The sequence below is a fragment of the Scyliorhinus canicula genome, chromosome 11 (assembly GCF_902713615.1).
Source record: "Scyliorhinus canicula chromosome 11, sScyCan1.1, whole genome shotgun sequence".
Lineage (NCBI taxonomy): Eukaryota > Metazoa > Chordata > Chondrichthyes > Carcharhiniformes > Scyliorhinidae > Scyliorhinus > Scyliorhinus canicula.
This window is the reverse complement of record NC_052156.1, coordinates 32128317-32154872: the sequence shown is the minus strand read 5'-3', so window position 1 is coordinate 32154872 and position 26556 is coordinate 32128317. Positions and strand designations below refer to the sequence as shown.

The 26556-nt window shown below is 48.3% G+C and overlaps 1 protein-coding gene across 3 annotated transcripts in view; it reads right to left on the bottom strand.

Moving 5' to 3' along the window:
- The window catches only part of hdac11 (histone deacetylase 11), a 230610-nt gene that overhangs the window by 80459 nt on the left and 123595 nt on the right, over positions 1-26556 (bottom strand). For all 3 annotated transcript variants that reach the window (XM_038812720.1, XM_038812718.1, XM_038812719.1), the window contains one exon: positions 18047-18109. In XM_038812720.1, coding sequence (XP_038668648.1) covers positions 18047-18109 — 63 coding nt within the window. The remainder of the gene's footprint in view (positions 1-18046; positions 18110-26556) is intronic.

The window sequence follows — 26556 nt, the reverse complement described above, 5'->3', positions numbered from 1 at the left end:
GACTTCGGCCCATCGCGGGCCGGAGACTTCGGGCAGCCCCGGGGCCCATTGAGGCGCGCCGGTCCCCGCCACTCTCCACGGCAGGCGGCGTGACACACCCCTCGCCGACTTTTGGAGGGCCGGAGAATTCGGCGGCCGGCGAGGGCGGGATTCACGTCGACCCGTGGCGATTCTCCGACCCGGTCAGAGAATCCCGCCCCCCATTCTGCGGCCCACAGGGGGCTAGGACGGTGGTGGAGCAGCATACGCCGCTCCAGCTGCCGATCCCGGCATCAAGCCGGTGCCACGGGATCCACGCATACGCAGTTGGGCTAGCGCCAACTAGCGCATGCACAGTGGCCTTCTTCCACCCACCGGCCCTGACGCCAAATGGCGCAGGGCTACAGGAGCCGGCGCGGAGGATAGGAAGCCGGGGGGGCAGAGAGGCCGGTCCGCCCATCGGTGGGCCCCGATCGCGGGCCAGGCCACTACGGATGCCCACTCCCCAGGTCATACCCCCACAGGCCGCCCCTGGACCCTTCAACGCCGAGGTCCTGCTGGTTCAGAGGATGTTAGAACGGCGCCGGTGGGACTCGGCTTTTTAATGACGGCCGCTCGGCCCATCCGGGCCAGAGAATCGGCGCGCCGACCCGTGCCAGCGCATAGCCCGACCGGCACCACACCAACCATGCCGGCGGCAATTCTCCGCACTGCAGAGAATTGCGTCCCGGCGTCGGGGCGGCGTGACGCGCACGCGCCGATTCTCCGACCCGGTGGGGGTAGGTCGGAAAATTCCGCCCAAGTTTCCTCTAATCTCCCTCTTTAAATATCTAGTGCATACTCTATCTTCAAATAACTGGAAATATTCCATGTTTATGCTGATGCCAAGTGTTGAACTCTCCTCATTTTTTCTTATTGGTTACTCAACAAAGCAAAGAACAAACGTCCCAACAAATTTCACAGGGGACAAAGGAAGGAGCGGGAATTAACACCAAATTAGCGAAAGATACATCAAGAGACCATTGGCGGGATTCTCCGACCCCCCCCCCCCGCCGGGCCAGAGAATCGCTGGGGGCGGCGTGAATCCTGCCCCGCCGCCGGCTGCTGGATTCTCCGGCTCCGGTTTTTCGGTGGGGGCGGGAATCGCTTTGCGCCAGTCGGGGGCCATTGGCAGCCACCCCCCCACCCCGGCGATTCTCCGCTCCACGATCGGATGAGTGGCCGCCCGTTTTCGGCCAGTCCCGCCGGCGTAAATCAAACAAGGTGCTTACCAGCGGGGTCCTCGGATGGGGGGGTGGGGGGGGGTGGGGGGGGGGAGATCTGGTCCCGGGGCGGGCCCCCACGATGGCCTGGCCCGCGATTGGGGCCCACCGATCTGCGGGGGGCCTGTGCCATGGTGGGACTCTTTCCCTCCGCGCCAGCCGTTGTAACGGTCTGCCATGGCCGGCGCGGAGAAGAAACCCCCTGCGCATGCGCTGGGATCATGCTGGTGCTCCTGCGCATGCGCCAACTCGCGCCAGCCAGTGGAGGCCCTTCGGCGCCGGTTGGCATGGCGCAAACCCGCCAGCGCCAGTTGGCGCGGCGCCAATCATTCCAGCGCCGACCTAGCCCCCTAAGGTGCGGAGAATTCCGCACCTTCCGGGTGGCCCGACGCCGGAGTGGATCACGCCACTCTTTGGCGTCGGTACGGCCCACCCGCCGGATTCCGGAGAATCCCGCCCCATAAACTTGGTACAATGGGTAGGGGGCTGGATTCTCCGTAGCCTGACGCCACTGTCGTGATCGGCGATCGGGCGGAGAATGGATTTCGACTGCGAACTGGAGCCTGCGCCGGTTTGATGGCAGTCAACCATGTTCTGCCCCTCCAAACCAGCGGCATTGTGGCGTGCGGTGCGCGCCGTTTCAACGTGTCATCGTCCGGCTCCATCCCCAATGGGCTGAGTTTCCGACGGCGCGGGCCACGTGTGGTCCCAGCGGTTAGGAACCCGGCGTGCCGGCTGCAGACAGTGTCCAGCGCCGTCACACTCATCCGGGATCTGTGCTGCTGGCCAGGGGAGGGGGCTTCTGCTAGGACTGGTGGGACTGGTGGGGGTGGCAAGTGGGTGGGCTGTGGGGTCACGGTTGGCGGGTTAGGGTTCGAGCATGGCCGGCACAATATTTTACGGCAGAATTCCAGAGTGTAAACCCAGTGTTGGTAGTCTCAAAATCAATAGTTTTAATGCGACTATAATTTTGTAGTCTGAATTAATATGTTACTTGGCATTTTGTGCTAAACTGGCAACGGTCATTTAAAAAAACAAACCCTGCATTATTGGAAACCAGCCAGATTAGTTAAGCCTTAATTGTGAAACAATTAAAGACTAAGCAATCCATAAATAGATGTGTTATTAAGGCTAGTATGGTAATGTAATCTGTAACACAATAAGTTTATAACTTCTATAATTATAAACACGCGATATAATTAACACTTGATTATTAATACGGATTCTTAAAATACCGTGAGATTTGTAAGATGCTCCCTGCTCAGACAGGCCAAAAATAAATAACCTGAACTTGTAAGACTTTTTGTTAACCTTGACTGAAGGAATGAATAGGCTTTTATTCAAGATATCTCAACTTTAAAAGACAGATAGCTATGTCAACCAATTATTGTTCGACACTTGGATAAGTGATATAGCTTAAGAGAAGCCATTGTGAATTCTGGTGGCGGCCATCAGCTGATTGGTCGCACACAAGGTGGCTCCTGCGTGGAGGTGTCAGTTTGGCCCTTTCTACCTAGTTAATGGGTGATTTTTGTGGAATAAGTCAGAAGTGAGTAAAGGGTAGTGGTTTCTCCCCCAGAGTGGAATGTCAGTGGGTTATCACACACCGCAAAAGTCGGTGAGAACCCTAGCTCAAGAGTTGGAGGACACGTGTGGCACAGTCCCAGTGGAAAAAATAGCGGAGAGGGAACGGTCACCTTCAGCCACACTGCCTTTAGAGCAGTTGATGGACTTTATTAAGTGGAGGGTTTTGTCAACAGCGAAAGGAGGTGCAAGGGTCCAGTGCGATTGAAGAAGCCGCAGCCGCTCTTCGCTGGACTTTGGATTGGGTGGACAAGCACCTGAAATCGCAAAGTGCGACGATCAAGGTGCGGTGTCGGACCATAGTGACCAGATCGTGTCGTTGGAAGCAGAAATGGCAATGCTGGGGGAGGCCTGTAAGGTGCTGCAGGCAAGGGTGGATGACCAGGAGAATCGGTCTAGGCGACAGAATTTGCAAATTGTTGGTCTGCCGGAAGGTGCGAAGGAACAATTGCCACGGGCTACGTTTCGAGGATGTTCAAGACGGGGGTCTTCAGGAAGGCCCCAGGGGTGGATCATGTCCATCGGTCCGTAAGACAGAGGCTAAGAGCTGGGGAGCCACCGCGGCGGTGATTGTACATATGCACAAGTTCCAGGACAAGGAGAAGATTCTGAGGTGGGTGAAGGCAACTCGAGACTGTAGCTGGGAGGAGAATCGGATCCGGATTTATCAGGACATTGGTGCCAACCTGGTCAAATGGTGGGCAGGGTTCATAAATGCCAAGGCAGCCCTCTTTCGGAGCAAGGTTCAGATGGGGTGTTGTATCCGGCCAAACGTTGGGTGACTTTTAAGGGCAGGGAACATTACTTTATGATGCCGGAGGAGGCAGATGACTTTGTCAAGGAACATGGGTTTGGGGAGAGTTACTGTTGGCAATATTTCTGTTTTATGACTTGTTATGTGTATACAATCAGAAAATTTACAGTGCAGAAGGAGGCCATTCGGCTCAACGGGTCTGCACCAGCCCTTGGAAAGAGCACGCCACTTAAAGCCACGTCTCCACCCTATCCCCATAACCCAGTAACCCCACCTAATCTTTTGGGCACTAAAGGGACAATTTAGCATAGCCAATCCACCTTACCTGCACATCTTTGTAGTGTGGGAGGAAACTGGAGCACCCGGAGGAAACCCATGCGGACATGGGGAGAACATGCAGACTCCGCACAGACAGTGACCCAAGTCGGAAATTGAACCCGGGCCTCGGGAGCTGTGAGGCAGCAGTGCTAACCACTGTGCCACCATGCCACACTTAGTTTCTTGCACATGTTGGGTTTTGGTATGAGTTTTTTGCAGGTATCTGGGTGTATAATAGGTGTGTGCGTTCAGTTCTTTTTTGCACATTTTTGATTTTACATGGGATTGGGTCAATAAAGAAGTTTTGGTTTGGGTTCTCCTGGTGGAATGAGGGACGGAGGGGGCTATGCTAGAGGGAGCCTTGGGAGAGACAGGTTGAAAGGGTAAGGTAGTGGAAGCAGAGTGGGGGAGGGGTAGTTTGAGAGGTTGGGGGCGGGTCCTTTGCCTGGATCTCCAAGTGGAAGTCGCCATACTAGCAAGGTATGCTAGTAAACATAAGTAGTGTTGGGGTTGGGGCCATGGTAGGTGGCCAGCGGGGTGGGTCGGGAGTGGAGGGGTAGGGGTGGAGAGTGGCGGGGTGGGAGCGAGGCTGGTGAAGCAGTTGGATTTTTGGTTGGGTTTAGGAGAGGATAATAATAATAAAAATAATCTTTCTTCTCACAAGTAGGCTTACATTTACACTGCAATGTAGTTACTGTGAAAATCACCTCATCTCCACATATATGGGGCTGGTTTAGCTCAGTGGGCTAGACAGCTAGTTTGTGATGCAGAACGAGGCCAGCAGCGCGGGTTCAATTCCCATACCAACTGAGAATTCTGAATTCTCCGTGTACCCGAACAGGTGCCGGAACGTGGCGACTCGGGGATTTTCACAGTAACTACATTGCAGTGTTAATGCAAGCTACTTGTGATAATAAAGATTATTTATTCATTTATTCCGGCACCTCTTCGGGTACATAGAGGGAGAATTCAGAATGTCGAAATTACCTAACAACACATCTTTCGGGACTTGTGGGAGGAAACTGGAGTGCCCGGAGGAAACCCACGCAGATACTGGGGAAACGTGCAGACTCCACACAAACAGTGACCCCAACTGGGAATCGAACCTGGGACCCTAGAGCTGTGAAGCAACAGTGCTATCCACTGGCTACCGTGCTGCTCATGGATGGAGGAGGTGGCCATTTTGGGTGGGCCCAGGTTAGAGTAGTGCTGGACGGTTGGGCGGGATCTGTGCTGTGTGGGGATGGCAGACCTTAGTGGGGATGTGGGGGTCAGAAACCCCCAGTAACAAGGAGCATGCGAGTTTAAATGACCTGGTTAAATGGTCTCAGGTGTCCGTGCACCTAAAACTTTAGAGTTGGATTGTGATCCTGTTCAGTAAAAATAATCCTTGGAGGTCAGGCATCCGGGCGAGAGGGAGTACTTCCTTATAATCTTTATTATTGTCACAAGTAGGCTTATATTAACACTTCAATGAAGCCACTGTGAAAATCCCCGAGTCGCCGCACCCCAGCAGCTGTTCGGGTACACTGAGGGAGAATTCAGAATGTCCAATTCACCTAACAGCACGTCTTTCGGGACTTGTGGAAAGAAACCGGAGCAGCCGGAGGAAACCCACGCAGACAAAGGGAGAACGTGCAAACTCCACACAGACAGTGACCCAAGCGCTGTGACTCCCATCTACATTGGGTATTCTCCCATATTGATTTCTGATTTCTTTGTGGTGGGGAAGGAGGTGTTGTCAGGGGGCTATGCAGGCAGAATACACAGGGATAGTAATTTCTGACCATATGCCGCATTATATGGACATGAGATTCAAAACGGAATGGGCACCAAGACAGTGTGGAGGTTCGATTCGACGCTCCTGGCAGATAACAAGTTCTGTGAGAAGGTGGCAGAGGCAATAAATACGTGGAGCTGAATCAGAATGGAGAGGTCTCCACCTCCGCGTTCTGGGAGGCATTGAAGGTGGTAGTCCGGGTAGAGGTAACTTCTTATTAGGCCCATAGCGATAAGGTCGAGAGAGGCAGAAGTTGGTGGCCGTTATTGTGGAGGTGGATTGGAGGTACTCTTAGGCCGGTTGACAATAGGGAAGGGGGGGGGGGGGGGGGGTAGTTGGTGATGATGCCGGTAAAATCAATGAAGCATATGAGGCCTTCAAATTGGGGGCTATATTTATCTGAGTTCGGGGCGGGGGGGGGGGGAAGACTCGGATATGGAATTTTTTGGATGGGTTGGTGTTTCCGGATGAATGGGAAGAGACAGGCTTTGGAGGTGCCATTGGGGTTGCAGGAGGTAATGGAGTGTGTGGGGATGCAATTGGGGAAGGCACCAGGGTGCGGTGGCTTCCCGGTTGAACTTTATGAACAGTTTGTGACCGAGCTGGCACCTCATCTCCTGGATATAAGTAAAAACAATTGTGAACAGTTTGTACAGCAGTCAAGCCAAAGAAATCGGGTTAGTATGAAATCCTGTACTGATTTCACCATTAAATGCTGGCGGATCTGAATTTTTGTGTAAAGATTGGAAAGGTGATTGATGACTATATGGGGTTCAATCGGAATGGGGAGGTCTCACCATCAGTGGTCCAGGAGGCGCTGAAGGCGGTAGTAAGGGCTGAGATCATCTTGTTTAAGTCTCAGATGGACAGGGAGGCAAGAGAGGAGCGGCAGCAGAAGGTGGAGGAAATTTTGAAAGTGGATGGGAAGTATGCGGAGGATCCCACTCTGGAACTCCTGGTGAGGAAGAAGAAAATACAGGCAATTTGATCTTCTGTCCACAGGCAAGGTGGTTCGGCAGCGAGTGAAGGGGGTAGTATATGAATATGGGACAAGTCCAGTCGTTTGCTGGCCGGCCAGCTTTGCTGGCAGGCGGCTGCACGAGAGATTATTCGGGTCCGGTGTGGGGCAGGGGAGTTGGTGGTGGCGCCGGAGCAGGTGAACAGAGCATTTGAGGTGTTTCATAAAACGTTGTATAGGTCGGTGCCCCCAGGGACGAGTTGGATATTGAGGGATTTGTGGGCGGGGGGGGGGGGGGGGGAATTGGAGTCCTAGGGTAGGAGAGGAAGAGAGGGCAGGGCTGGAAGAACCAGTGCATAAGGCTGGGGTTGATACAGCGAAAGGCGGAGCATTGGGTGTATCTGACAAAGCCAAGGATGAGCAGGTTGTTTGAAGGGATGGAGGACATTTCTGTGCACTGTGGGAGGGGTCCAGCCAATCATTTGGGGTGGAGGTCAGCTTCTCCACCCTGTGCCTCAGTATGGTTGGGGAGTTTACTTTGAAGGTTGTGAATGAAGGGTTCCACAAGAGATGGGGCTTGTTTCTATTACATTTTAAAAGAGTTGATTACCTTCAGCTGTGTGCGGAGAGGGGAGGCAGGTGTGAGTGGGTCTTCTGTTGTGTGTTATTGGTGTTGGAGGGTGGAGGGGGGGGGGTCAGAGATTTTTGATGTTTTGCTTTGTTGTGCTGTATGCTCACAATCTTAAAATTCGAAGATTTTTTTAAAAAAAATTCACCTTTAAATGTGAAGCAGAAGCTTTGTTTAAAAATGTCATTTGGAATTTGTTTGGATATTTTGAAACGTGGTAAGCAAGTTAAGCAAGTTACTGGATGCTGAATAGTAAAACTTGGTCTGGGATTTATTGTTAAATGTTGGGATCTGTGAATCCTTAAAAGGAGTAAGTGAGGTATTGGACAATATAATTTGAGTTTAGTATAGGTGAGAACGCAAAATGGCATTGGAAATTGCTGAGGCTTTCCGAAAAACAGAAGATGTAACATTGACTGGTTAATAGAAAGCAACCAAGAGTCAGTAAATTGAATTGCCAGTTAATTTGGAATTAGAATTACCTGCAGGGGCAAGGAAAACTGAGAATATTGAAAATATAGTGAAATATTCAAAATTGCAAGGATCATCAGATAGACCAATTTCTTCGAATTGTGAGGAAATTTAATTAGCTAAAATTCAATTGCAAATGCAACAATTTGAAATAAAGGAAAAAGATGAAGAGAAAGAAGTAGGAATGAAGAAAATTGAATTGGAGGCAAAGGATAATGAGAAAGAAATCAAACTGAAGAAATTTGAAATGGAGGAAAAAGTGAGAGATTTTCAAAGGGAATTGAAAATGGAGAAGTTAGCGATGGCAGAAAGGCAAAAGGAGAGTGAGAGAATTTCAGCTTAAAATGCTGGGAGTTAAAAAGCGACATTATAATAGGTTGAGGAAGGAAATAGTTCTCGACATGAACCTAGTAGGGAAATGCTTGAATTTTTGCAAGTTCTCCCAAAATATGAGGTAAAGGATGTGGAAGTATTTCTTTTGAAAAGGTAGCTTAACAGAAGAAATCGCCGAAAGAAATTTGAACATTTATTTTACAAGTAGACTGGTAGGTAGAGCTAGTGAGGTGTATGCATCAGCGATAGATTATGATGTTGTAAGTAAAGCTCTCCTTAGTACTTATGAATTGGTTCCTGAGGTGTGCAGGCAGAAATTTCAAAATGCAAGAAAACAGCTGGGACAAACCCATATTGAATTTGAGAGAGTGAAGCATAATAATTTTGATGGGCATTAACGATAGAGAGAACATATGAAACCCTTAAAGAGATGATTCTTTTAGAATAATTTAAATATTCACTTCCTTTGGTTATTAGGATGCATGCAGAAGAACAAAAGGTTAAGACTGCTAGGCATAGCACTGGGACTGCAGTGTGAGGACCCAGGTTCGAATCCCTGCCCTGGGTCACTGTTCATGTGGAGTTTGCACATTCTCCCCATGTCTGCGTGGGTTTCACCCCCACAACCCAAAGATGCGCAGGTTAGATGGATTGGCCATGCTAAATTGCCCCTTAATTGGAAAAAGAAATAATTGAGTACTCTAAATTCAATTAAAAAAAAAGACTGCTAGGCATGCGGCAGAGTTAGCTAGTGATTACAAATTGGTCCAAAGAACCAAACCTTTTTCAGGCATCCTTTGAAACCAGAGGATAGAAAACAGGAAGGAGAAAAGAAACCAAATAGTCAAGAAATAGATGGAACAGTTGTGAATGGTCTGGAAGTTTCACCTCAGATAAAAAAGGAAGGTGTTGAGGGTGGAGGTGACATTCAGAGGCCTAAGTAATTCCATTGTAACAAAGTCGGACATATTCAGGCAGATTGTTAGAAATTAAATGGAAAACCAGTTTCAGTGGTAGGAAAGGAAGCATCTGAAAAGGAAATGGCTGTTAAAACTGTAGCAATGGCGCAGGTGAAACATGCCCCATAATCAATGAAAAAGGGGGATAGATTAAAATTTTAAGGGATACAGGAGCAGATCAATCATTGGTGGAAGCTGATGTTACAATTTGTATGCCAGGATGTTTTGTGAAGGAAAGAGTATAAGCAAGAGGTATTAATAGAAGGGATGAACGTGTTTTTGGTGTATAGTTAATAGAAGAAGTAATTTTGAAAATGGAATAGTTATGGTGGAATTATTCATAAATTACCTATGGGGGGAATAGATTTCATCCTATGTAATTATTTGGCTTGTGGATACAGTAATGTGATGACATTGGGCAGCACGGTAGCACAAGTGGATAGCACTGTGGCTTCACAGCGCCAGACTCCCAGGTTCGATTCCCCGCTGGGTCACTGTCTATGAGGAGTCTGCACGTTCTCCCCATGTGTGCGTGGGTTTCCTCTGGGTGCTCCGATTTCCTCCCACAGTCCAAAGACATGCACGTTAGGTGGATTGGCATTGCTAAATTGCCCTTAGTGTCCAAAAAAAAGGTTAGGAGGGGTTACTGGGTTACGGGGATAGGGTGGAAGTGAGAATTTAATTTGGGTTGGTGCAGACTCGATGGGCCGAATGGCCTCCTTCCGCACTGTATGTTCTAAGACAACTGTATTGCAACAGGCAGTTGATCATGGTGAACTTGACAAACTTTTGGAAATTACTGTGGGGGAAAATGAAACACATTGCAGATAACAAGCAATTGAAGGAAAACTTGATTAATACAGAAAATCAACTTTCACGTATGAAAGGAGTTTGTAAATTAAAAAAAGAGAACAGATGAGAACAACAGAGAATCAGTCAGGAAAAGTGGAACATTTGACTGAGGACTTGGAACTGTTCACGGGATAAATTTTAAAAAGCAAACTTAGCAAAGGTTGATCTTCAATTAAAACTTGGTGAACTTCAAGCATTAGAAGTATTTATGAAGTATCATGAAAAATGCTTTGAACAAGGAAAGGAGGCTCTGGTAAATCAGAATAATTGGTTGAATACAGAATTTAAAAATAAAACTGACAAACTGTGAGAACTTTGTTGTGAGAAGAATAATGAGATTTGTGAATTTCGAAGCAAAATGGAAGAAATGGAAGAAGGTGGATGGTAATGGAGTGTCGCAAGTCAAAAGTTGTTCCAATGAGTAAAAGCACAATGTGGAATACTGATACAGTTGAGCAAAGAACTGATCCAAGTAATATTACTGATATATCAAAGTCAGTAATGGACAATAAGAAAACAAGCAAAGTCCTTGCAAATTACGAATCGTCAACCAGATGGACTGAAATTGCAAAGTGATCTTTCTGAGTCAATGACCAGAGGCTCTGATTTTAAACTGCTTGTCAGTGATACTCCACTAGATACAGTTGTTGGAAGAAAGGCAAGTGAACAGTTTGCCAAACTCGACTGAGAGTTGGAGTGAGATAGTTCAGAACTTGTGCAAAAAGTTCACCAATTAGAACTATGAAATTTCAGAGAGAGTAAGTGATTGACATGGTTCAAACAGAATTGAAAAGATGTCATTTGAAATGGGACTGGGAGCAACAAGATCATTAAAAGGTCAAAAAACAAACAAAGCATGAGTACAATACTATTTTGAGTGAACATAAGAAACATCTTACAACATTCTTCAAACAGCTAAAAGAGTTTTTGACAAGAGAAAAACAGAGATATTAACGCACAAAATTGACATTTCAACTCTGTTGAATCAAAATGCTAATTTGCTACATGTGAATTTGGAAAGGGGGCTTAAGAATCTTAAAAGTGGAGCAAAAGCTTTGTTTAAAAATGTCATTTGGAAAATCTGTTTTGGAATGCAAAGCGCTAAGGGAAAGCATACTTATGAGAGAAGATTTTAAAGTGTTTTTGGGAATGGAGTTTGGAAACTTTCACTTGACAATCATCGGGGCAGGGGTGGTGCTTCTGAGGAGACATCCACAAACATTCACTTGGCGTTCAGAGTGGAGGGTGCATTAAGATGTACTTTGTAATCAGTCTTAATCCTAAAACCTATAACCTGTGTGCAATTTTTAAGCTAAGGGAGGAGTAATGGAGTTTTAGAACATAGAACATACAGTGTAGAAAGAGGCCATTCGGCCCATCAAGTCTGCACCGACCCACCCAAGCTCCCACCTCCACCCCATCCCCATAACCCGACAACCCCTCCCAACCTTTTTGGTCACTAAGGGCAATTTAGCATGGTCAATCCACCTAACCTGCATGTCTTTGAACTGTGGGAGGAAACCGGAGCACCCGGAGGAAACCCACGCAGACACGGGGAGAACGTGCAGACTCCGCACAGACAGTGACCCAGTGGGGAATCGAACCTGGGACCCTGGCGTTGTGAAGCCACAGTGCTATCCACTTGTGCTACCGTGCTGCCCACTTTTGTGGGCAGTTTTGTGCAATAATCCAACTTTTCTTGTTTGATAAATGTTTTTATGCTTGTTATTAAAACTAATTAGCAATCTTGTGACTCTGTACCTCCACATTTTATGAAAGAAAATTAACAATTACCGTCTTTTAAGCCAGGGTTCCATTCTGGGATTGTCCCGTCCAGTTATAAAACCAACTGGGATCCTAACACGACTGCCCCCACAAAACAAGGCCTCTATTTCCTACAGGGATATCAGGGAAGAAATATATCCAAGGATACTCCCTAAACAAAGCAAGATTTAACTAAACACATAGACAAATATTTAAAAACGCAAACAAGCTGTAATCCTTCATTTTTGATCAAATGATAAAGCCTCTTCTGTACGTTAAAACCCCAATTTCAAGATGGCAATTAATTATCATTTAAATAAATTCTATGATATGGAAGTTAATTTTTAAGCTAGACCTCCAGAAGGAAAGAAAGACAGCAATCATCTATATCTTGAATTCCCACTGTCTTTCAAATGATAACTCATTAATTACAAGAAACATTTCTCAACATCTTGCTAAATTCTTCTTTCATCAATGCCAACCCATGCTGTGGTTCAACTTGAAGAGATCTCCTGGATTTACCATCTGCTCTCAAGACTAAAACCCAGTTTCTCTTGTTCAATCTCATTGATCAATCCTTATGAAACTGAGAATCACCTTGCAATATTTCCCTGAATTGTCTCCAATTGCCTTGGAATAAAGTTTCACAAAACCGCACAGCATACTCAAAACATGACCACATCACTCTATAATTTTAGTATGACCTTCCCTATACTTTAGCAACGTAGTTCAGCATTATATTCCCATTATGGGTTGCTGCTTAACATTATTTTTATGAACAATATTTGATATATGGAAAGTTGCAATTTGAGCTTTGGTTAAATGAAAGAAAAAAGTTAACTAATATTGTCATGTCACAGCCTACTTTTGACTGGGTTAAAAATAGGATAGTTTGTGAACACAATTCGCGACAGGGTTAAAACAGAAAATGCTTAAAATATCCAGCCAGTCTGGCAAGATGACTTTTCATCATCTACCTGAAACATTATCTCCGTTTCTCTCATCGCAGATGCTGCCAAACCTGCTGAGGATTTCCAGTATATTTTTTGCTTTTATTTCAGATTTTCAGCATCTATGTTATTTTACTTTCTTTAACTCAGCACCTCCTCAAGGAAAAGTACAGAGCATTAGGCAGTAGGAATATCTGTGGAAATTAAATACATTCATCCTGTCGTCCTTGCCCCATTTTGTGACTGAAAAATGGGCAGCCAACATTTAAAAATCCATTGATGTTCAAGGCTCACTGCATGTCAGATTCACGCAGCCTACCCACTAGAAACAGGCATGAAGGTTCTTAAAAATGTGAATTTAATTTTTCTGCTGTTCAACCCTGTTAAGTACGGGCTGAGCACTGAAACTGAGCATAAGCCATTCATCTTCCACCTAATAGTGCCAAACATTGAGTAGCCTCACCCGCAAAACCTAAAGTGACTGCTGGAAGCGGTTCAAAAAGCACCTTTTAATTTCATATTTTTATTTTTGTGGGCCCCTCAAATAAACTCCAGACCCTTCCTACACCTCCTGGATTGGTTCTGGGACTATGGCAACTTTACCTCGATTGGCACTCCCATCCTCCATAGACATGACCTGCCACCCAGCTCAGCAGAGTCAGGCAATTATCTGCCTTCTTCAAAAAGCAAGTTGCCGAGCAGCCTGCCATTGCTAATTGCTCGCATTTGAATGCGGTCTGAAGCCAGAGTGGATGGTCTACTGACTTGGTGTCCATTTTGGAGGCCCATCAAATTTTTCCACCAACAAGTCAATCCAAGCTACTACAACTGTACGCCTTCCCGTGAGTAATCAGCTAACTGTACAGTCACATAAAAACATAGAAAATAAGAGCAGGAGTAGGCCATTCGGTCCTTCAAGCCTGTTCCACCATTGAATACGATCACGGCTGATCATCCAACTTGGTAACCTGTTCCCTCTTTACCCCCATATCCTTTGATCTCTTTAGCCCCAATAACTCTATCTAACTCCTTCTTGAAAACATATAGGCTGTATTCTCCGTTGTGAATCCGCCCCGCTACGGAGAATTTGGCGCTCAGCCAAATCTTCCATTCAGTGCAGTGGGACCGAACAATCCTGCCCATAATGTTTCAGCCTCAACTGCTTCCTGTGGTAGCGACTTTCACAGGCTTACCACTCTCTGGGTGAAGAAATTTTTCCTCATCTCAGTTCCAACTGTTTTAGACTATGATCTGGACACCTTCACCTTCGGAACATCCTGTCTAGTTCTGTTAGAATTGTATGGGTTTCTACGAGATTCCCCCCTCAATCTTCTGAACGCCAACAAATATACTCATAACCGACTCAATTTCTCTTTATATGTCAGTCCCGCCATCCCAGGAATCAGTCTTGTAAACCTTCTCTTCACTTCCTCTGTAGCAAGAACATCCTTCATCAGACAAGGAGACCAATACCGCACACAATATTCCAGCTGTGGTCTCACCAAGGCCCTGTATAATTTCAGTAAGACATCCCTGCTCCTGTACTCAAATCCTCTCGCTATGAAGGCCTGCATACCATTTGCCATCTTTACCACCTGCTGCACCTGCATACTTACCTTCAGTGATTGGTGTACGAGGGCACCCAGGTCTCATTGCACATTCCCCTCTCTTAATTTATAGCCATTCAAATAATAATCTGCCTTCTTGTTTTTGCTACCAAAGTGGATAACCATACTGTTTTTCACAGTAACTTCATTGAAGCCCACTTGTGACAATAAGCAATTATTATTATTATTTATCCACATTATATTGCATCCGCCATGCATTTGCCCAGCTTGTCCAGATCACAATGAAGCATCTCTGAAACCTTTTCCCAGCTCACCCTCCCATCCAGCTTTGTGTCATCTGCAAATTTGGAGATATTACATTTAGTATCATGAATATATATTGTGAATAGCGGGGTTCCGAGTACCTAGTCACTGCTGCCATTCAGAAAATGACATGTTTATACCCACTCTTTGTTTCCTATCCATCTCAATGCACTAGTCTTGGAAGATGACCACCAATGCATCCACTATTTCTAGGGCCACTTCCTTAAGAACTTTGGGATGTAGAATATTAGGCCCACGGGATTTATCAGACTTCAATCACATCAATTTCCCCAACACCTAAAACAGATTTCACTTAAACCCTATGTTACCCAACATTTCTGGTATCTTATTTGTGTCCTCCTTTGTGAAGACAGAACCAAAGATGTATTTAGTTGGTCAGCCATTTCATTGTACCCCATTATAAATTCCCTGGGCGAGGTTCTCTGACCCGCTACAATGGCCGGGTTGGGGAATCGCCGGGGGAGGCCACGCGAATCGCACCATGGTGCCCCGACCCGCTCTGCGGAGAATCAAAACCATTGGGGCCGGCGTGGTTGGCGCATTGCCACTCGGAGGTCGCTCCACCCAGCCCCCCCCGCGATTCTCCGGCCCGCATCCGTAAAAACAAACAAGTCCCATTGGCATCGCTCTAACCTGCTCTGAGCCAGCGGGACCTCGGCATTGAAGGGTCGGGTGGCAGCCTGGGGGGGGGGGGGGGGGGGGGGGGGGGGGTTACGACCCGGGGGGCCTCTGATGTGGCCTGGCCCGCGATCGGGGCCCACCAATCGGCGGGCAGGCCTCTCTGGCTGGGGGCCACCTTTCCTACGTGCCGGCCCTTGTAGCCCTGTTGCATCGGGGCCAGCGCGTTGAAGGAGGCAACTGCGCATGCGCGCATTGGCGCCGGCGCCACTGCGCATGTGCATATCCCTAGGCGCCCAGTTCCCGCCGGGATCAGCAGCTGGAGCAGCGCCAACCACTCCAGTGCAATGCTGGCCCCTGTAGGGGCCAGAATTAGTCCTTGGCTCGGGCCGTTCACGCCATCGTAAAACGCGACGGCGTTTGGGACCTACATTTGTCTTCACCAATCTTTTTCTCTTCACATAACTATAAAAACATTTACAGAGGCTGGTTTAGCACAGGACTAAATAGCTGGCTTTGAAAGCAGACCAAGGCAGGCCGGCAGCACGGTTCAATTCCCGTACCAGCCTCCCCGAACAGGCACTGGAATGTGGTGACTCCAGGCTTTTCACAGTAACTTCATTTGAAGCCTACTTGTGACAATAAGCGATTTTCATTTCATTTCATTTCAGCCAGTTTTTATATTCCCAGCAAGCTTATTCCCCCCCTTCTTAATCAATCCAAGTCCTCTTGGTCCTCCTTTTCTGAATTATAAACTGTTCCCAATCCTCATGTTTGTTATTTTCCTGGCAAATTTTTATGCCTCTTCCTTGGACCTAATACTATCTCCAATTTCCATTGTAAGCTATGGTTTGGCCACCTTTCCCATTTTACATTTGCACCAAACAAGAATAAACAATTGTTGCAGTTCACCTATGTGCTCGTTGAATGTTTGCCTTTGCCTATCCACTGTCATCCCTTTAAGTAATGTTCCCCAATCCATCAGACCCAACTCACGCCTCATACCATTGTAGTTTCCTATATCAAGATTCAGGACCTACGGCGGGATTCTCCCGCAGTTGGCGGGATGGTCCGACGCCAAGAATGGTACGAACCACTCCGGCGTCGGGCTAACCGGAAGTTGCAGAATCTTCCACACTTCCAGGGGCTAGGCCGGCGCATGCGCAGAACTGCCGGCGTGGTTCCGCGTATACGCAGACCAGCCGGTGTGTTTCCTGTGCATGCACAGGGGGGGTTCTTCTCCACGCTGGCCAAGGCAGAGCCCTACAGAGGCCGGCGCGGAAGGAAGGCGTGCCCCTACGGCACAAGCCCGCCCGCAGATCGGTGAGCCCTGATCGCGGGCCAGGCCACCGTGGGGGCTCCCCCCGGGGCCGGATCCCCCCGCGCCCCCCCAACAACTCACCTAGCCAGCCTCCAAGCCAGGCTTCGCTGTGATGGACCATGTCCATTTCGCGCCAGCGGGACGAGCCAGGAAATGACAGCCGCTCGGCCTATCGGGGCCAGACAGTTGCAGGGGGCCGCTACCAACGGCCCCCGACTGGCACGGCGTAAACCCCACCCGAAAACCGGCGCTGGGGAATACGGCAGCCGGTGTCGGAGCGGCGGGGCGGGATTCACACCACCCCCGGGGATTCTCCGGCATGGCGTGGGTCGGAGAATCCCGCCCCTAGTCTCAGAATCAACTACGTCACTCTCCACCTTGATGAAAAGTTCTAACATATTGGGCAGGATTCTCCACAAACCGGCAGGGCGGGCCACTGCGGCGCCGAGGAGTGGCGTAAACCACTTCGCCGTCGGGCTGTCCCGAAGGTGCGGAATCGTGGAAGGGCTTCCGCCAGTGCGAGTTGCCGCATGCGCGGGGGGGTTCTGGCATCATCCCAGCGCATGCACAGGGGGGTTCTTCTCCACACCATCCATGGCAGAGGTTGACAGTGGCCGGTGCTGAGAGATAGAGTGCCCCCACGGCAAGGCCCGCCCATGGATCGGTGGGCCCCGATCGCGGGCCAGGCCACCCCCGGGGCCAGATCCCCCCGCGCCTGAGGACTCTGCACGCCGCCTGTGGAGCCAGGACCTGTTCTGATTTACGCCGGCAGGACCCGCCGAAAACGGGCGCCCATTCAACCGCGGGCCGGAGAATCGCTGGGGGGGGGGGGGGGCGGCGCTGCCTGCGGGCACCGACCAGCGTGGTGCGATTCCCGCCCCCACCCAAACCCCAGCGCCAGAGAATTCGGCAGCCGGCAGGGGCGGGATTCACGCTGTTCCCCCCCCCCCACCCCCCGACAATTTTCCGACCCAGCAGGGTGGGTAGGAGAATTACGCCCATTATGTTTGTTCACCCCAAGGGGCCTCGCTCAACTAGATTGCTAATTATTCCTCTATGAAATGAAAAATGAAAATCGCTTATTGTCACAAGTAGGCTTCAAATGAAGTTACTGTGAAAAGCCCCTAGTCGCCACATTCCGGCGCCTGTTCGGGGAGGCTGTTACGGGAATCGAACTGTACTGCTGGCCTGCTTTCAAAGCCAACGATTTAGCCCTGTGCTAAACAGAGAATTAGGAAACTTATCACTGTCAGAAAAATGAAACACAAAGTATACCAATGCTCTTTTCGGCCTGGGGAACCTAATGTTGGGGAAAAGACAATCACTTGATTTGACAATAACAGTGGCACTGAATGAGTAACATTTATTTTCCTATGATAGTTCACAAGGTAGCCTTCTGTATCAGAAAGTATTTACTTTACACTCTTGATTTAAGAATACGCAAGTTATCTAAACCATTCATGACAATACAAATCATTTGGCTTCCTATCAGCCCATTTCTGACTTGAAGGTTTACAATATAATTATATCAGCAAGTCAATTACACGCTTCTGTTCATAACACAGGAGGAAGAGAAAGAGAAGACATTTTTCACTTCAATATAAAATGATTGCGGGTAATTACCTGATGTGCATCCAAGTCAATGATCATAGCCGTAGACACTGCTTCCACCCTCTCAAACAAAAACTGCAACAAAATTACAATCATAATCATACTTAAGAAAAGTAAAAGTAGCTGTAAATTACACACTTAGAGTTGCTACTTCAAAAACTTGAGAATTAGGAAACTTATTCAATGAGGTACATAGTCAGCCATAGAATTTACAGTGCAGAAGGAGGCCATTCAGCCCATCGAGTCTGCACAGGCCATTGGAAAGATCACCCGATCTAAGCCAATTTGCTGAGCTCGATGGAAAAATGGATATTGATACTAATTAATAAATAATATTCATTGTTGCCACATACTTTGAAACACAGGTGGCCACTTGGATTTGAAACATGGATAAATGTACGAGGTGAACAGAAAAGGAGTAACAATAACTTGGAGCAGAAATGACGTGGAGATGCCGGCGTTGGACTGGGGTGAGCACAGTAAGAAGTCTTATAACACCAGGCTAAAGTTCAACAGGTTTGTTTCAAACACTAACTTTCGGAGCACTGCTCCTTCACCTGAGGTTGTAAGACTTCTTATTGGAGCAGAAAGGTTGCTTTATTGAAGGAAAAACACAAATGTGTGTTTTCGCTACAAACAATTTCAAAAATGTTTATAATATTTGACCATCATAGAATGTTGATAGAGAAATGAATACAATGAAGATGTGCACTAAAGGTATATCAGGGCACCAGAGTTATTCCCCATCCGTGATGTATCATGAGGCCTTTATTTACGCATAGTAAATTCTTACTGCAGCATTCACAACTGTGTTATCTTGGGTACAATACTGGTGGCCTGGGTTACTGTTCAACAGCAGAAATGTACATACAGTAGAACCATAGAATTCGTACAGTGCAGAAGGAGGCCATTTGGCCCACTGAGTTAGTACCGGCCCTTTGTAAGAGCACACTCAGGCCCACTTCTCCACCCTATCCCCTTAACCCCAGATAACCTGCACATCTTTGGATACTCAGGGGCAATTTAGCATGGTAAATCCACCTAACCTGCACACCTTTGTCTACCACTACCATTATAAACCATAACGGTTCGCATTCTCCAAAAATGACAGATGATTGTGGATATTTGACACCTGTCTCTGAGAGAATATGATCTTACTCCATGGTAAGATTTCTCTTTGTCCTGCCTTATCTTTCAACAAAGCGCACATTAAAGCAATAAAAAAATAATCTTTATTGTCACAAGTAGACTTACATTAACACTGCAATGAAGTTACTGTGAAAAGCCCCTAGTCGCCACATTCCGACGCCTGTTCGGGTACACAGAGGGAGAATTCATAATTCTCAGCTGGTACGGGAATTGAACCCGTGCTGCTGGCCTTGTTCTGCATCACAAACCAGCTGTCTCGTCCACTGAGCTAAACCAGCCCATCAATACTGACATTTGACAATAATAATTATAATTTTAACTCAACAAAATTATTTATTTGAGCTCACCCTAAAAAAAAACCTCACTTTTCCCAGCATAAATGGGCAGCACGGTAGTATTGTGGATAGCACAATTTCTTCACAGCTCCAGGGTCCCAGGTTCGATTCCGGCTTGGATCACTGTCTGTGCGGAGTCTGCACATCCTCCCCGTGTGTGCGTGGGTTTCCTCCGGGTGCTCCGATTTCCTCCCACAGTCCAAAGATGTGCAGGTTAGGTGGATTGGACATGATAAATTGCCCTTAGTGTCAAAAATTGCCCTTAGTGTTGGGTGGGGTTACTGGGTTATGGGGATAGGATGGAGGTGTTGACCTTGGGTAGGATGCTCTTTCCAAGAGCCGGTGCAGACTCGATGGATGATAAAATTCTATGAAATGGGTGCTGCCGGAGTTTCCCTTGTACTGACCCAACAATAAGAAATATAAGTTTAATCAGGGCGGATTCAGTTTACTGCAAACAAAATTAACAAAATTACGCAGGTGATGGGGACTGATCAACAAGTAAAGAATATTTTAACAGATTGTTTCAACTGGCTAAATTGAATTATTTATGTTGAAAATATAATATGCTAGAATAAATAAACTGTTGAAAAAGAATTTGGTTTTCAAACAGCTGATATGGTTTATATGGATGTAATGGTAGTGTGAACAGTATTCACAAAAGTAAAAAGAATAATGACCAATTGAACATCAGTGGTAGACCACAAGGAAGGGACTATACTTAAACTATGCAATGCTCTGCACTGGTCCTGTCACTAAGAAACAGGGAAGATTCAAAACTCTGGAGGTAAGACTGATTCCTGGTGTGGGAGGACGGGCTACACAAAAAGATTGGAAAACTTTGGGCTACCTCAGCTTTGAAAGGAGGATGGCAAGGTAATTAAATGTTTCAACAAAGATAAATCCACTATTTCAAACTAAACCATGAGATAAGAAGAAGGAATTTTGCTCCAATCAGCGTAGAGCACACTTTGACCTACAATTGTGAGGCTCTCGTCAACACAAAATGTAATCAACACAAGGATAAAAATTCTGGGTAAGAAAACTGAAAGTGGAAACATCGGTCTCATGGAGAAAATAAGCCTTATCCTGGATAGCTGGGAAAAGAATGACCAAGTAGTCTTTCTCATCCATACATATCCTGGATCAAGATGCATTAATCCCACCATTATACCAGCAAAGGAAAGCAACAATTAGGAGCAGGATTAGGCCATTTCAGCCCTTCAAACCTGCTCTGCTGTACAATAGGATCATGCCAGATCTGATTGTGGCCTAAATCCACTCTTTCCCATCTGCCTCCCTAAATCTTTGACTCCCTTGGCAATCAAAAATTTATCGAACTCAGATTTTCATATATTCGATGTCCCAGCCTCCACTGCACTCTCGGAAAGAGAATTCCACACATTAACAACCCTCAGAGAAAACATTAGCCTCATCCCTGTCTTAAATGGGAGACCCCTAATTTTTAAACCATGTCTCCTAGCTCAAGGCTCCCCCACAAGGAGAAACATTTCTGACCATCCACCCTGTCAATTCCCCTCAGGATCCTATGTGTTTAAATTAGACTACCTCTCATTCCTCTAAGCTCTAATGGTTATAGGTCCAACCTACTCAACCTTTCTCATGAGATAACCGCTTCATCCCAGGAATTGATTGCTGTACCTGCACACTAACCTTCTAAGATCCATGTACCAGGTCATCCTGAGCCATCTGCCCTATTGAGTTCTGCAGTCTCTCTCCATTTAAATAGGATACTGTTTTCCTATTCTTTTGGCCAAAGTGGATAAATTCACATTTTCTCACATTATACTGTCACGAAGAACACTGATATTATCTACGAAGGATCCCAACTATGAACACCAGTTCGTGGGGATGTATAATTTTGTTTTTTGTGATTGTGTGAGGAGACAAGAAAAACCCCAGTGAGAATAAGTAGTTCAGTCATCGTGTAACAATTATTGAAGACTATTTATTAAAGCAAACAAAAGACAAATACACACAATCAGGACTACTCTACGAGAATGAAGGTACATTAATTACTGCACACATATACTGCGCGTAGAATGTACCCCTTATTCCAAAATATATCTATGATCCCTGAACTCCTTATGACTACCCCATTTCCCCAAACAACATCCAAAGTAAATAAATCTGTAAGTTACACCAATTTATAGTTACCACATGATACCGGGATGATAACCAAACCTGGGAAGCGACTTGTCTGGTCCAGTGAAGATAATTAAACTGCCTTTACTAAGGTTTCCTGATCTGCCTTGGCTCTCAGACTTAAAGCTGTAAAACTTGGCCATCAGGCTTGGTAGCTGGAAACCGGCATCCTGAGCCTACTAGATGTTAACTGGTCTGCCTTGCTTCTGAAGGTCCGGCCAATTATGCTTTTGTTCCTCTCTGGTTATGCCTTCTGTGTATTTGGCTGTCTTCCCCTATCAACTTCCTTGACACTAGACATTAACATATGTATACCTCATTGAGTTTCCCAATTATCTATGTAAACTGTTTCAATTCATAAGCTATTCACATTCAATTCGTATCTAAACTGCCTTCTAATCTTGTCACTGGGAGAGACGCATCTCGTTTGGCTTCTTGAATACTGGCTACTGCTGTCTCTAGGCAGATTTCTGCCAATTGCCTAACATCTTGCATCCTATTATGTCTTGCTAGGCACATTCATAATATGCCATCTGCCAAATTTCTGCACACTCAATTAACCTAGCTACATTTCTTCATAGATTCTTTGTGTCCCTTTGATACCTTAGTTTCCTACCTATCTTCATATGATCAGTGAATTTAGCAACCATATATTCAGTATCTTTTTATACGTCATTAGCATCGATCGTAAATTGATGTCCCAGCACTGATTTTGGGACACTCCACTAGTTACAGCTTGCCAAGCGAAAATGACACATTTATCCCTATATCCGGCTGCCTTCTGTTTGCTAACCAATTCTCTATCCATGCTAATATGTTATCCCATCGATTTGGAGCATTTTCTGAGTACAAGCTGAATTTGGGGGAAAGGAGTATTTTGTGGTATTCACTTCTGGGACGGGGGTTGGGGTAGGAGGTCGCCATTTTGTGTGACAGCCTCAGACAGGTATCTGAGGGTGCAGTTGGCTCGGGATTGGGCAGGTCTTCGAAAAGTGAATTTTTTGAGATTGTTGGGGAGGGTAAAAGCGGATTTGTTGAGGTTGGATATTCTTCCCCTGTCGCTGGTAAGTCAAGTGCAGGCAGTTAAGATGAACATTTTGCCCCATTTTTTGTTTTTATTCCAGTGCCTACCGGTCTTTTTGCCCAAGGGGTGGATAGACTGGGGTTTTTTTTTCCTTCATTTGGGTGAGGCAGGTGGCCAGGATCAGGAAAGCGGTACTTCAGAGGAAACGACCGTCAGGGGGTCGTCCCGAATCTGATGCATTACTACTGAGAGGCGAATATGGAGAAGATACAGGGTTGGAATAGGGAGACGGAGACTTTGTGGGTAAGGATAGAGGCAGGCTCGTCTAGGGGGTCAGGGTTGAGGGCGTTGGCGACAGCGCCGCTCCCGTTGGCTACAGGGAGGTATTTGGGAAGTTCTGTGGTCGTTGCCATACTGAAGGTTTGGAGTCAATTCCAGTAGAACTTTAGGTTGGGAGCGGGGTCAAGGATGATGCCGATCAGGGGGAATCGAGATTCGAGCTGAGGAGAGTGGATGCGAGGTTCCGGGCATGGGATGAAGAGAGGGGTCAAAAAGATGAAGGATCTGTTTCTGGGAGGGTGGTTTAAGAGTTTGGAGGAGTTGAATAAGAAGTTTAGACTAGCGCAGGAGAGCTTTCAGTACAGGAATTTGAGAAGAAGGTTTTTTCGACGTTTGTGAAAGCACCCGCTCGTTGGAGGAGGCGCTGTCAGTGGCGGGGGGCTGTAAAGGAGGGACGTCCCAGCGACCTATGGGAGGATTTTGGACGAGGATAAGGTACCCATGGAGGGGATTAAGGCCAAGTGGGAAGAAGAGTTGGGAATGGCATTAGAGGAGGGATTTTGGTGCGAGGTGCTGCGGAGGATGAATACCTCAACTTGTGAGCGATGCCATTGAAGATGGTGCAGAGGGCGCATCTGACGAAGGCAAGGATGGGCCGGCTTTTTGAAGGGGTACAGGATGTCAGTGAGAGGTGTGGGAGGGGCCCTGCTAACCACGTACATATATTCTGGTCTTGCCTGAAGCTGGAAAGGTTTTGGAAGTCATTTTTTAGCACCATAAATTATAGACATTATAGTGCAGAAGGAGGCCATTCAGCCTATCGAGTCTACACTGGTCCTTGAAAGAGCACCCTACTTGACTTCCGGTTGCGGCTATGTGGAGCTAAGCCGCACGTTCGGCAGCTCCCACTTTAAAAGGACTTGTGGGCTCTTTTAAGGGCCCCAAACGGCGCTGATTCGACGATTCCCGGTGGATAAAGGGGTCTGGAGCAAAACCCCCCGGGATTTATGGTTCGGACTCGAAGTGGGGCGAGGAGAAAAAGAGCAGCAGCTCCCCTGGAAAAGCGGGGGAAGGTGGACAAAATGGCGGCCGGTGGAGCCCCTGAGGAGTGGAGGCAGTGGGCTGAGGAGCAGCAGGCGGCCCTTCTGCGCTATTTCACGGAGCTGAAAGGGGAGTTGTTGGAATCCCTGAAAGTGATGACGAGTAAGCTGCTGGAGACCCAGACAACACAGGGTGCAGCGATACTCGAGTTGCAGCAGCAGGTCTCTGAGCGCGAGGAGGAGGTTTTGGCCCTCTTGGGGAAGGTGGAGATATATGAGGCAAGATCGGTTCGAGGAGATGGAGCTTCGGTCACGGAGGAAGAACCTGCGGATCCTGGGCCTCGAGGAGGGGCTGGAGGGGTCGGACCTGCCGGCCTATGTGGCCGTGATGTTGAACTCGCTGGTGGGGGCAGGATCCTTCCATCTGCCCCTGGAGCTGGAGGGGGCCCATAGAGTGCTGGCCAGGCGGCCTAAGGCGAATGAACCCCCGCAGGCGGTGCTGGTGCGGTTCCATCGGTTCAGTGACCGGGAGTGTGTTCTCCGATGGGCCAAGAAGGTGAGGAGTAGTAAGTGGGAGAATTCGGTAGTGCGTATCTACCAGGACTGGAGTGCGGAGGTGGCCAAGCGGAGTGCCGGGTTTAACCGGACGAAGGCGGTGCTCCATGGAAAGCAGGTGAAATTCGGCATGTTGCCGCCTGCGGGTCACCTACAAGGACCAGCATCACTACTTTAGTCCCCGGAGGAAGCGTGGGCCTTTGTGCAGGCTGAAAAGCTGGACTCGAACTAGAGATTGGGGGCTGTGGGAGTTTTTCTATCCTATTCATGTATCATTGTTTATGCTGTACCGGGTTATTCTGTTTGTTTTTGTTTTTTCTCTCACTTTCGGACGATGTGGGTTATGGTTCTGTGTTCTAAGGGGGGTACTGGGGTTGATCTGTGTCTTTGTTTGTACGGAGTTGGTGGTTGGGTTGGGACTGCGGTTTGGGAGCTGCATTGGTGGGGTGGGGCAGTGTGAAAGCGCGGGCTTTTCTCTGGTTTCCCGCGCTGCGGGACGAGGGGGTGGAGCTGGTGGCGAGGGGCGTGGTTATTAGACCGGGTTTCCCGCGCCGAAGCGGTGCCCAGGAGCTGATGCAGGGGAGGAGGGGAGACCTCATATCGGGAGGGGTCGGAGTTAGAGCGGGAGCTGCCGGGGTCAGCAGAAGTCAGCTGGCTCGCGGGAGTACAGTGGAGGAAGAGTCGCGGCTAGGAGGGGTCCTAGCCTGGGCGGGGGGGGGGGGGGGGGGGGGGGGGGGAGGGGGGGGGGATACCGGGTTGCTGCTGGATTGGCTAGGGAGGAGTTCGGGGGGGTCGGGGTGAGGTTCTATCGCCGTGGGAAACGGGCCGAAGGGGTGATGGCCAGGGGCGAGCAGTCGATGGGTTATGGCTAGTCGACGGGGGAGGGGGGCGGGGTGCCCCCTGATCCGGCTGATTACATGGAACGTGAGGGGGTTGAGTGGGCCGGTTAAGCGGGCCCGGTTGTTTTCGCATCTGAAGGGGCTGAAGGCGGACGTGGCCATGCTCCAGGAGACCCACCTGAAGGTGGCGGACCAGGTCCGTCTGAGGAAGGGGTAGGTGGGGCAGGCTTTCCACTCAGGGATCGACTCGAAGAACCGGGGGGTGGCGATCCTGGTGGGGAAGAGGGTGGCGTTTGAGGCGTCTGAGATTGTGGCTGATAGTGGCGGCAGATATGTGATGGTGAGCAGTAAGCTGCAGGGGGAGAGGGTGGTGTTGGTTAATGTGTACACCCCAAATTGGGACGATGCTGGTTTCATGAGGCGTATGTTGGGCCGCATTCCTGGCCTGGAGTTCGGGGGGCTTGATCACGGGGGGGGGGGGGGGGGGGGGGGGGGGACTTCAATACGGTGCTGGATCCCCTACTGGATCATTCTAGTTCAAGGACAGGCAGGAGGCCAGCGGCGGCCAAGGTATTGAGGGGGTTTATGATGGACCAGATGGGAGGAGTGGATCCCTGGAGGTTCGGGAGGCCGAGGGCTCGGGAGTACTCCTTTTTCTCCCATGTGCACAGGGTTTATTCCCGCATTGATTTCTTTGTTTTGAGCAGGGGACTGGTTCCGAGGGTGGAAGAGGCCGAATATTCGGCTATCGCGATTTCGGACCATGCTCTGCATTGGGTGGATCTGGAGATGGGGGAGGCGCGGGACCAGCGCCCGCTTTGGCGTCTGGACGTGGGGTTGTTGGCTGATGAGGAGGTGTGTAGGAGGGTTCGGGGATGTATCGAGAGGTACCTCGAGGTCAATGATACTGGGGAGGTCCAGGTGGGGATGGTGTGGGAGGCTCTGAAGGCAGTGATTAGCGGGGAACTTATCTCCATCCGAGCCCATAGGGAGAGGGGGGAGAGGAGGGAGAGGGAGAGACTGGTGGAGGAGCTGTTGAGTGTGGATAGGAGATACGCGAAGGCCCCGGAGGAGGGATTGCTGGGGGAACGGCTTGCAGGTCAAGTTTGATTTATTGACCACCAGAAAGGCGGAG